Source organism: Myxocyprinus asiaticus, chromosome 38, assembly GCF_019703515.2.
Source record: "Myxocyprinus asiaticus isolate MX2 ecotype Aquarium Trade chromosome 38, UBuf_Myxa_2, whole genome shotgun sequence".
Taxonomy (NCBI): Eukaryota; Metazoa; Chordata; class Actinopteri; order Cypriniformes; family Catostomidae; genus Myxocyprinus; species Myxocyprinus asiaticus.
The window spans coordinates 32991872-33004975 of NC_059381.1; the positions used below are offsets into that span (position 1 = coordinate 32991872).

The 13104-nt window shown below is 38.3% G+C and overlaps 1 protein-coding gene across 3 annotated transcripts in view; it reads left to right on the plus strand.

Moving 5' to 3' along the window:
• fgf1b (fibroblast growth factor 1b) overlaps positions 1-12151 on the plus strand; it is a 93239-nt gene extending 81088 nt beyond the window's left edge. For 2 of the 3 annotated variants that reach the window (XM_051678364.1, XM_051678365.1), the window contains 2 exons: positions 9989-10092; positions 10303-12151. In XM_051678364.1, coding sequence (XP_051534324.1) covers positions 9989-10092; positions 10303-10506 — 308 coding nt within the window. In that variant the 3' untranslated portion in view covers positions 10507-12151. Of the gene's footprint in view, positions 1-6030; positions 9599-9988; positions 10093-10302 lie in introns of those variants that run through there. The other variant, XM_051678363.1, reaches the window with a different exon arrangement.
• Positions 12152-13104: the final 953 nt, after the last annotated feature.

Below are 13104 nucleotides of genomic sequence, written 5' to 3' on the forward strand. Positions count from 1 at the left end.
ATTTCGTTTTTAACCTTACGAGTACTGACCACGCCGTTGTAACTGTATATAACATGTTATTAATCGTTTTACATTGTAAATGTACATTGTCATGCGTTAAAACATACATAGACTTTAACATTTCTCACACTGTACAATGTGAAAGTAATAAATGTATTAATAATACGCAGAATAACATGTTTTAAGGCATTATGACCTTGGTACTTTCATGTCTGGTTCTGTTTTATGGATTTGTTCATTTACTTCACTTGCTTGCACCAAAACGTCACACATTTGTCCATTTTTAAGGCAACTGCATAGTTTGATACATGAAGCGTGCTTCAAATCTGCCAGACTTGATTATTTGTAGCATAATACTTGTTCCCACAACAAAAATCACAATATGTTTTCTAAATACATTCAATAAGCACTTCGATCACATAATTTGTGCAGTTATGTGTTTATGTTTGTTTGTTGTTTGTTTAACAGTAGCCTACTGTAACCAATTCACCAATTTATCAGTAATCTTGGGCTGCTTATAGTGACCCTAAAAAGAATAATTTTGTCATGCACACTAAGTAGTCTATAAACCAAGTATTTAAGAGCACAGATGAATTTAGATGCACCTGGCTTGTTGTCTTACAAAACGTCTAGGTCTGTTCAGAAATATTGGACCAGAAAGTTAATGAGAGTGTATTTCCAGCACACACTGACTCAGACATAAACTCAACCATGGGTTATACTTGCAACCTGAAATAATTTATGTTTCCACTTTGCTCTAAGGTTCGTTCCACTTTTGTTGTTAACAGCCTACATTTCTGTCAGAATCTTGTCAAACCTGTCAGCATCGCTGCAGCCGTTGACGATGATGAGAATGAAAAGAGCAGGTATTTATGACAACTGAAAGCAGAACAGATATAGTATTGCTCCTGCCCCTGAGGAAGTTTAGTTTTAGGCTGCTATAGTTGCAGAGGAACCAAAAGATAAAATTGCATGGTGAAATTGCACAAAAAAAGAGGGCATCTGCAATTTCAAGGATTTGTCTAAAGCTGCGTTTCACAAACCTGTTTCCTGTTCCAACACTGCACATTTCCCTGACACACCCAGTTCAGGTCTTGGAGTCTCATGAGTTGCCTTATCACTTGGAGTTGAATCAGGAGTGTTTGATAAAGGAGATATGTAGTGTTGGGGGGGGGGGGACCTCCAAGAACAGGGTTGAGAACCACTGGTCTAAAGCAATGTTGTATGACAAGGACAGAACATTCTTGAATTTTTCCACACAGAATTATTAGGAATTAAAGGGATAGTTCACCCAAAAATGAAAATTCTCTCATTATTTACTCACTTTCATGCCATCTCAGAAGTATATGACTTTCTTTCTTCCGTTGAACACAAACAAAGATTTTTAGAAGAATATTTCAGCTCTGTAGGTCCATACAATGCAAGTGAATGGTGGCCAGAACTTTGAAGCTCCAAAAAGCACATAAAGGCAGCATAGAAGTAATTCATACAACTCCAGTGGTTTAATATATATCTTAAGAAGCGATATGATAGGTGTGCTGAGAAACAGATAAATATTCAAGTCCTTTCAAAGTTTTTCATGATACATTTTCCTCCCTGCCCAAAGAACGTGAATCGCCAAAAACACAAGAAAAAATATGAAAGTGAAAGTGGCGATTTAGAGTAAAAAGGACTTAAATATTGATCTGTTTCTAATCCACACCTATCATATCACTTCTGAAGATATGGATTTAACCACTGGAGTTGTTTGGATTACTTTTATGCTGCCTTTATTTGCTTTTTAGAGCTTCAAATTTCTGACCACCATTCACTTGCATTGTATGGACCTACAGAGCTGAAATATTCTTCTAAAAAAATCTTTGTTTGTTTTCAGCAGAAGAAAGAAAGTCATACACATCTGGGATGGCATGAGGGTAAGTTATGACAGAATAAAAATTGTAGGGTGAACTATCCCTTTAACTTATTCCTTTAATTAAATAAAAACAAATAGTAAAATTACATGGGGTGAGAGAGAAAGAAAACGTGGAATCTCATGTTGCACTTACTCTACTAAGGCCCAAAGCTAAGACGTTCATAAATGCTTTACATTCCACAGTATAGGTATCATCAGTCAGTCATACCCCTGCCTCTGGGTATTAGTTGTGTCTCAGTATCATAAAAACTGCCTCTTATCATTTCATACAGACTGATCTTTCTGCTAATAAATTTGGTCCGTGCTAATCATCTCCACCTCTGATATGGAGTATACTGCCATCTTTTGTCCAAAAACGGGCATGGCGACCAAGTAATGCATAATTACTTTTGTGTGTTAGGGTTATATACTGTATTTTTCAGTGAAAAGTTGGGAGTAGTTTATTGTCGAGAATAAATCTTTGTTAACTTTACAATAAGTTTACATTCGTTAACATTAGTTAATGTATTAGATATCCTGAACAAACAATTAACAACATATTTTTTATAGCATTTATTAATGTTTGTTAATGTTAGTGAATAAAAAAATACAGTTGTTCATTGTTAGTTCATAGTGCATTAAATAATGTTAACTAATTCAACTTTATATTTAAAAAATGTATTACTATATGTTGAAATTAACTTTAAGAAATGCAGTAAAAGAATTGTTCATTGTTAGTTCATGTTAACTAATGTTGTTAATTAATGTTAATAAACAGAGCCTTATTGTAAAGTGTTACCAAACCTTTATATCTTCACAATATACAAAAGTCATTTGGTAGCAGTTTAGTACACAGTTACAATAATAAATGTAAGTGCACAAATTATTCACCTTATTTAAGGGTTTATTAATGTATTTATAATGTATTTATAAAGCATGATTAGTGTAAATGTGATTAACATGAATCCTAGCAAATGCTTGACTGATCTGACATTGTATTTGCCACTGTTTTCTTGTGTGTTCAGCATTAATATATTATCAAAATTAAAGCTGCAAGGTTTCGCGGCCCATCAACTTTGAAAACAAATGTTTGTATATGTTTAAATATGTGGGCCCCACAGATTATACAATGCCCCCTCAACAGGGCCCTGTGACTATGAGGGCCCCCAGCCCTCTTATAGGATATGATCCTATTTCTTATTACATGTTTTGAGCCACTCTTTAATCTTATAACACCGCCTAGTGAAAGTTTCCATGCTCTTCTGGAAGTAGAAGACCTTATAAAAATATCTACCTTCATATTTTGATACACTCATCTTTTTTTATGTGAAATCTTTGCTGATTTTGATTAAATAAAATTAACAATAAAGTTTATATTGTTACTGATATTTCAAAATTAGTATTTATCTCGGGAACAGAACAAATGTTACATCCATGAATGGTAACAGGAACAGAGACTCAAGAAGGTAAACACAAAACTTCAAACTAAAAGTCAATAAACTCCTAGCTATCTCTGGTGGCCGCTAGGGCAAAAGTCTCAGGTGTTACATAGCCCCCCCTTAAAGGAGCGACTCCTGGCACTCCTAAACATAACACCAAAAAAATTGTTCATGGGAGGAGCAGGACATTAGCACAGGGGAAATGAGAGGGGCTAAAGGCCACAAGTGAAACCAGAGAGACCACCGGAGGGCAAGACAAACCAGGCGGCCAAGGCGGAGCGGACGGGGAGTCCGAAGACCGACATAAACCAGGAGACCAAGCAGACCAAGGCAGACCAGGTGGACGGTCAGGAGACCAAGATACCAGGGCAGATCAGGTAGACGGTCAGGAGACCAAGGAGACCAGGGCAGATCAGGCGGACATTCAGGAGACCCAGGAGACCAGGGCAGATCAAATGGATGGTCAGGAGACCAGGACAGATCAAGCGGACGGTCAGGAGACCAAGGAGACCAGGGCAGATCAGGTGGATGGTCAGGAGACCAGGGCAGATCAAGCGGACGGTCAGGAGACCAGGGCAGATCAGGTGGATGGCCAGGAGACCAAGGAGACCAGAGAAGATCAGGTGGACGGCCAGGAGACCAAGGAGGCCAGGGCAGATCAGGCAGATGGCCAGGAGACCAAGGAGACTAGAGCAGATCAGGTGGACGGCCAGAAGACCAAGGAGGTCAGGGCAGATCAGGGCGGATGGCCAGGAGACCAAGGAGACCAGGGCAGATCAGGCGAACAGCCAGGGGACCAAATAAGCCAGGGCAAATCAGGGGGACGGCCAGGAGACCAAGGAGGATAGAGCAGATCAGGCAGAGCCACAGTAGGTGGAGGCTCAGAGGACAGAGCCGTGGAAGACTCAGGGGGCGGTGCTGTGGAAGACTCAGGGGCGGAGCCGTGGAAGACTCAGGGGTGGAGCTTTGGAAGACTCAGGGGCGGAGCCGCGGAAGACTAAGTGGTGTAGCTGTGGAAGGGGTCAGCAGTCTGGATGACGGCCACTGGACAGGGATCATACTGGATGTGGGTGGCTGCTGGACACTGAACAGGCTTAATGAATATCGAGAACTGAACAGGCTCTGGGAACCAGACAAGCTCTGGGAACTGGATGGACTCGGGAAACTCACCAGGCTCAGAGAACTGGACCAGCTCAGGGAACTGAACAGGCTCTGGGAACTGGTCAGGCTCGGGGAACTGGACAGATTCGGGGAACTGGACAGGCTCGGGGAACTGGACAGGCTTGGGATCATTCCAAACAGAATTTCCCAAAAAACTATTTTTGAGCCCCACACTTTTCAGCCATTTGAAGCTCTCACAATGGAGGGTAAAGTCTTTGAAGGACATAGGGTGTAGGGATGATCACTTCTGAACGGAACGCACCCCATCATTCAGATGAGTTAGAAAAGATATAGCAGCGTGAGCCAGAAATGCCTGAACTCTGGCGAATTTCACCAAACCCTTGCATAGATACTGTAGGAGCCTACAGTGTTTGTTAAATTCATCAATATTTAAAGTGTTTGATGAAGTTAAAATATTTCATAATTTATTATGGCCCCTGTAAATATATGCATTTTGTTTGCATCATTTGTAGCATTTACATTGAGTTCACATTATGTATGTATAACAAAAGTTAAAATGGTACTGTCTCTTTAAGAACAGTGGCTGTTCAGTGACCGTGTTTCTGTTGAATGGTTTCTTTACCACATCTGTGCTGTGTGTTTGAATTAATCTGACTGTAAATTACAGAACGTGTATTAAAATAGACTTACATCAAAGAAAATCGATTGCGTAGATCTCAACTTTAGACCGGGGGGCCCTAAAAGAAAATTGGCCCCGGGGTCCTTGCTAGTCATAATCCGCCCCTGCACCCAAATGACAGTAGCCAAATAATACTGTTCATGTGTTACACTTGCTCTAGTTTACTTCCAAGTTGCTTCTTCGTCAAAAATCAATCTCGAATGTACATCGAGTCAATCACTAAAACAACAGCGCCACCCTGAGGAACAAACAACATGTATATATGTATGTGTACACGCATATGGGAAACTGATAATTCACCACCACTGCACAGAAAATCGACATTATATAGTAGTAATTTGTATAAATATCACACTCATTTGTCTTGTAATAAACAAAGAAACAGATATCCTGATAGTAAACTCCAACAGATATGAAATAATCATAAAAATATAATTTATAGAAGTGGAAATGTATATTGCGACACTACATTTATCGGGGTCACTAAAGACCCTATATACACTTTTAAAAATTAGAATAAAAATTTTTTAAAAAAAGTTTTTTTTAGATGAGTCATAAGAGAAAGCTTGAGGAGTACTAAAGACGTAGGGACATAACTCCAAAAAAATGGATGAGGTAAAAGAGGTGGAATGATGTCCCTGGTCACTAAAGACCCGAAGTATGCATATAAGGGTTAATATGCAGCGTAAACTATAAGTAAAACATTTTAAGGTTGATTCCCTGAATCAGGGAAACTGTTAACACTGTGTCTAAGTGACACTATCAAAACATTGCTCTGTTTGTTTGAGCATCCCAACCAGCCCAACACGGCATTGTTGACTCAACCAATCCCGTGAGTTTGGAGCGGGACTATCTGTTTGTCCAATCAATGGCAAATGAGGGGAGTGTTCTGGAAATCTGTTTAGTGATGCTAGTGGTACAGAAATGTCACACTATTCTAAAAAGACATATACACAAAGACAAATTGTATTGACACAGAGAAAACATAGTTATGTTGGAAAATAAAAATATTTTTTAATGCACATACATTAGATTTTCAGTACACTTTTACTACTATTTAAAAGGTTCACAGAAATCAGATGTGTAAATAAATATATAAAACAATTGGTCTAAATATAGTCTTGTAAGAACACTATACCCCTGATTACTCAGTTCACTGTCTGGGCAAGTTGAGGTCAGAATCTTCCAGAGACCTGACCTCATCCAGTGGAGTTCCAGGATATGACAAAATGTTTGAACACCTCAGAAGTCAGTGAACAGACATACTGATGTGATCAGATTAGATACACACCTTTTCTATCTTATATTTAAGGTATAGCTAATGTACACTCAGCCAGTACTTTATCAGCCAGCCAGTGACAGACACTATAAATTAAAGTCTGAATTTTTTTTTTACCCTGAATGTGTACAGTAACACGAGTCATTCTTCATCAGAAGAAAACAGGCCTGCTCACACACTGGGAATCACAGCTGTGGTTTACTCTAGAGAGACACTGAAAGAGAAGAAGCCTGGACATATCCGAACTCAAAAACGCAAGGCACAAACTTTGTTCCAGACCTATAAACAAGAGTGCTGGCTCAGATAGGGCAATATGATACCCCACTTGCACCCAACTGAGGGACGTCATTCACACTGGCTGCTTTGCTTGGTGTTTTCAGGGAGCTGTCTGGCACCAGGGCTCTATTTCCTATAAATACAATACATCCGTGCTGCTAGGGCTGCTTGGAAACTGGGCTTGGTGTAGGCCGAACACATTCTTGTAGTGTTTGTTCTCACTTGGTTTCAGAACTCTAGCCTCTCAAACCACTTGGGATGTGTCTGGCTGAGATCCTTGTGTGTGAATGTTTCCCTTTTTGATTATTTGTTTTAGTTGAGCACCTGGACCTTTGTGTTGTGAATAGGCATATTCTTTCTTAAGTTTTGTATTAAAGGTGCACAATTTTTTCCTCATTAATAAGGTTTAACTCCTGAAGACATGAATTGTAATTTTGCAATATATGTAGGAAATTATGAGCACTCACATTAAAATAAAGACTCCAGTCATATCAGTAACCTTATAAAAGCTGTTTTATTCTACATGGAGAGGGTCCGCACATGGGGACTGCCATGTTAGGATCACATTACCAGCTGAATTCAGCTCGCTTAATCTCAGTAACCGTCCTGTTATTTGACACTTTCACTCATTGATTAAAGTAATCATGGCTGACTGTGAATACTAAATTTCTACAATGGCATCTAAAACTGAAAACTATTGATCCTACATGATGCTGCAACCAAGCCGCTAGGTGTCAGTGTAAGTCCAAGATGACACAAAGACAAAAGTTACTGAGTTTCCTTTAATCTTTGAGCCGCGAGCAAAATTATAATATATTAAAAGACTAAACTGTGTTTATCTTTTTCAGAGGAAATGTTTCCCTGTTTACAATTTTTTATTTTTATTTAAAGTGGTCATGAAATGCTCTTTTTTTTATATATATATATAGTTTTATTATCTTCCCTGAGGTCCACTGATAATGTTAGTAATGATTTTTGGAGTAAAACAGTAAGAATATAGTAATATATGATCATTTTCCACCCTGTCTTTGGCCCTCCTTCTGAAACGCTCTGTTTTGGCATAAGCGCCTCCTTAAATCTTCAACGTAAATGCCCACTGTTCTAATAGGCTAACAACGTGCTGCAGCCCCTCGATTTCAGGCATTTTTGAAACTCAATCTGAAGAGAATGAACAAGCTCCACAACATTATAAAACTAAATTTTAGGGGTTACACATAACGCACATCAAACACATTGCATCTGAATATATTAAACTGTTCATCTCAAGCACAACTGTTAACACTCACACCCTGTCTACACCAGACATGAGAGGCGCAATGGCAGCATCCGTTGCGGTGCGGCGTGTTGCGTCAACAGTAAACAGATGTCCCGTGGCACTACTACTGCCAACAACACAAATAAAGGGTTTAGAAAGTTTGTGACAATGCGCCCAGTATAGACAGCCTCAAGCTGTTGCGTTGGGTCAGTGGACGTGCCCGGTGTTAACAGGGAGTCAGCAACATAAACTATCAAACAGTCATGACATTTGAAATATTCATGAATGAAACTGTTTACTCACGTTATTGCGATCACGTTCAAGTGTTTTGAACTGCCCCATCATTCAATAACAGTTCCTTTGCAGAGCTTGAATTGTATTATGACTGGTATGATATGAGCCGAACATATAATCCACTCTAAAATATGCCGAAGACACATCCACATCCAGTTTCAAATATCATTCCATCATGTTTTCATACACCAACAAATAAAAATAGCACAGATGGGTGAAAGAACGTGAGGCAGCAGCTGAATGACAGAGAGCTTCTCCTCTTTAGAGTTATAACTTGACACCGCTTCTTTTAATAGCGGCCCGAGAATGGTACATCATTTGAACATTTCAAATTTTTCATCTTTATGGGTTTTTTTTTTTTAAGGAAAATTAGCAACTTGAATTTTTTTAATTTAAGTTTTAATATTTGGATATTTGGATATTTTAATCTTTATGCAATATTATGTTGCAAACAAAATAAATACATACAGTAAACAATATTCAAGTCAAGTTCCCTGTCTAGCTTGTTTTTGAGAAATAAATAAATACAGTAAATTAAGTGTCCCACTTTACCAGTAATGCCTGGGGGGAAAAAATAGTTAATTTCATACTAGTTAAAGGTGCTGTAAGCCATTTTTTTTTTTTTTTTTTTTTTTTTTTTTTAAATGGATGGTATGCAGAAAATGTTCCTTCTCCCTGAAACATATTCCTGAATTAAGTGTCCTGAGATATCTCACCGGTCTCAGAAACAGCACTAGACTGTTAACAGCAGGAAAACAAAATTGACCGCGGGCCGCGGACACATTCTTTGTTCAGCCAATCAGAACACTTGGAACACTTTTCTGCGTTTTCATAGTGTAGTAGTTATGGTTTTTAAGTATATATCTAGATATGTCTGAAATATGACATTATCTATGATAACATGATCGTATTAATATAACAGAATAAAACTGAGCAGAATGATATGACTGATTTTTTTCCTAAATATATTATTTGTAAAATGCTTCTTATGCACCTGACAATATAATTATGTTTACAAAAATACCAGAATCCCTTTTGCCGGTTATAATAAGACGGCGTGAAGGAGGTTAAATGACACTTGCTCGTTATAAGTGCTAGTTGAGTGCGATTACCGCCCAGTGGCAGTGGACTATTCCATTACAGTCTCAGGGGGTGTTCATGTTCACAGCGCATCCCACAGTAGCACTCTGCACAATGACCGAGGGGGATATCACCGTTTTCACATTCGGACAGATGACTATCGATCAGAAAGATCCTAAAAATAATCCTCTCCAAAAACTCTACAGTAAGAATGGAGGATACCATCTCCGGATCCAACCTAACGGGACTGTGGACGCGAGTCGTCAAGATAACGACGTTTACAGTCAGTATTAAAGACACACTATAATGCAAAGTGACTATTCTAGGCTATACTTAATCTAAAGCTAATTACATTGTCTTATTTTTGTATAATTGTTGTGCATGTATTTTTATGACCTCTTAGTGACTGAGAGACTACATGGAATATTTGTATTTTTAAAAGACAAAAAAGCTATCAAACATTTTCACCGTTATTGCCCAGTTCATTGAACTCAAGATGACCTTTAGTGACAACATGCCCCTGTAGCAGGAAGTATAGAAACACTGAAACCACTGCTGGAGAAAACACTCATTTGTGTAATTGGACTAACCAATAGCCTTCTTTGACAAGCAGATGGAATACTGTTTTCATAAATTGTTTTTCTTATTTTATGTTCAATAACTTGTAATGCAGCTCTTCTGAAGGTGAAAGCAGTCAAGGCAGGAGTGGTGGCCATCAGGGGTCATGAGACTGAACTATACCTGGCCATGGACAAATGCGGAAAACTATATGGGACTGTAAGTTTTGGTATTCTAATGTTATTTCAATAAATGTATCAAATGAAAAAGTATTCACATGAAATGGGTATTTCACTTCCAATGGATGGAGTAAAGGAAGCTAGAATTGTAAAGACAGTGATCAAAAGACCCAAGTGCAAGCAAAATGAACTGTGATTCATTAAAATTTGGTTGTAAATGACTTTATAACATGCAATGCTTATGTTTCAGGCCATGTTGAATGAGGAGTGTTACTTTATTGAGAACATAGAGGAGAACCACTACAACACGTACCGTTCACAGAGGTACCAGGAGAACGGAGACTGGTATGTTGGGGTCAAGAAGAACGGGCGAATGAAGAATGGCTCCAAAACACACAAAGGCCAAAATGCAATCTACTTCCTGCCAATTCCAGTGGATGGCAGCATACAATAACGTTTGAGCTGTATCATACACTACATGATGCAATATGAGGAGAAAACAATGCTTTGATAGCCATAATATACTGCCTATATTTAAAATATGTCTATATTTTATTTATTTTTATGTATTTATTTTCTGTGTTTTGCCTGTATATGAATAAAAAGAAAGACTGTATTCATACCACATGAACCTTTAATACAGAACTATCTTAAGAAAAGTAATGTCTAGTCCTCTCTTATGTAAATATACTGTATACACTGTATAACACAGTTTGCCCAAATGTCTATTTAGGATTTTCGTGAGAACTGAAATATATCTATTGTGGCCTGTGGCTTCATTGTGAAAATACTGTGATATTTTAATAAACTACTTTAATAAACATTTAATAAACATTAAAATCATTTATTCAATTATAATAACAACAACATTGTAATCATTTAACACTTAATAAAAGGCAATAAAACTCAACTATATGAATTATGTGTGGAGTTTACTACGATAAAACTGTTGTTTCATAAGAGTAGACGCGGACAATTTTGCGTCAGGTAGGTGTTAGTTTACGGCTCTCCCCATTCTTTTGTATGGTATCCGCAAATGGTGACTTACTGTGGTAACACGCTATTTGACCACTACGCTCTCTCTCGTATGGTAAAAGTGCAAATGTTGTAATCTCGGTGAAGACGAACTCTGATTTAGAGCATGTAGGGGCATTTTGTCGCAGAAGGTCTATGTAAGTTAAAACAACTTAAAAGCCTGTAATTCCTTTGATTCAATAGGTACATTTTTGATAAATCTTTAATTGAATTATTTGAATGCGAAATAGATATTGCACTCTTCCTTGCATGTAAGCATCCACATTTGCTGCATTAGCACTGCATGCTAATACATTTAATTTCAGTGGCATACCTTTGATGTTGCCTGACAATAGAGCGCAACAGTCTGGTTCCAGAAGTAAAAATCCCATAAATTTTTTTCATAGATGAATTGATTTTCAACGATAACTTATAAACCTTTAAAGACAGACCTACTGTTAGCTGCGAGGTTGTTCATCGATAATATATGCCTTTGTTGAAGCCGTCTGTGTTATTTCAACTTCATTGTTTTAAAATCGTGTTTAATAGCGTAATTCCTGGTGAAAAACTACACTGCCCATAATCCTGAAGAGAAATCCACCAATCAGAGAACCGTGGCCAACAAAGTCTGTCCAGCAGCAACCTCCAACTCGCTTGACACACTGTGAATGACGCAATCAAGTCAGTCTTCCTACACCCTCAAATATATACCGATCAGCCACAACATTAAAACCACCTGCCTAATATTGTGTGGGTCCCCCTCGTGCCACCAAAACAGCGCCAACCCGCATCTCAAAATAGCATTCTGAGATTATATTCTTCTCACCACGATTGTACAGAGTGGTTATCTGAGTTACTGTAGACTTTGTCAGTTTGAACCAGTCTGGCCATTCTCTGTTGACCTCTCTCATCAACAAGGCATTTCCATCCGTAGAACTGCCACTCACTGGATGTTTTTGTTTTTGACACCATTCTGAGTAAACTGAGTAAATCTATACTAAAATCAATTGTTATATATTTTTCCAGCATTTTTAATTCGATTACGTCATTTGCAATGCTTCATAGGATTGTAGTTCATTCCCTCATTAAAGATGTTATGTACACAGTCTTGTCTTTTTGTCTGATTTTCAAATAATTTTTTGCTTCAAATCAAAGTTGTGATGCTGTGATTCATGGTATAATGGCTTACAACTCTTTTATGAAGGATTTTATGAAAAGCCTGTGGAAAAAAAGAATGGGAAAAATACTTCTGGAACACATTCAGCTGAAAATAGTGGTCAGGCTCTGTTGCACTCTATATTTGTTTGGAGAGTAACACAGCTCAAGTAAGTATAACTGCGGAACGAAGACCTCCAAATGGGGGCGGGGTTAATCCAGAAGGAGGCGTAGTTACTCCAAAAGGGGATTGTGCCATCTCCTAAAGGGGCTGTCACTTCCATTCACCTGAGAATAGGGAAAGGGTTAGATAAAGGGCTCCCTATATCTTTAATGGAGGTTTTGAGCTCCCGCCCCTTTTTGAAGCAATGCCTGCAGCTCCACACAGCTTGCTCTTTCTCCAGCAGATGGCAGTAATGTATGTAATTAGACTCTTTTCAGCTGACTTTGGTAGAATATTGCAGCACTCCAGAAAAAAAACCTCATAATATATTAGTGATATTTTATGGTAAGAGTTTCATTGTAACGGCCTTAATTATTTTGATATATGGTATATAATAGGCAGTAATGCAGATGGTGGGCTGAATACTTTGCTCATATAAAGGTGAGGAGGTGTGGAAAGACAACTAAAATAAATGGCCAATTGCAGCAGTAATAGTAGGAAATGAGACCCCTTTCTGTAAACTGTTAAATAGAAAAGCAACTGGCAGCGAAGAAAAATGCAGAACTGTTTTAATTGTGCAAATCTGTGGGGTTTAACGACAAACACACAAAAACACGAACACATCAAACAAACAGATGTACGATTGCATATCCAACCACACAAGCACACGGGAGAACTCAAGCACACACACACACACACACACACACACACACACACACA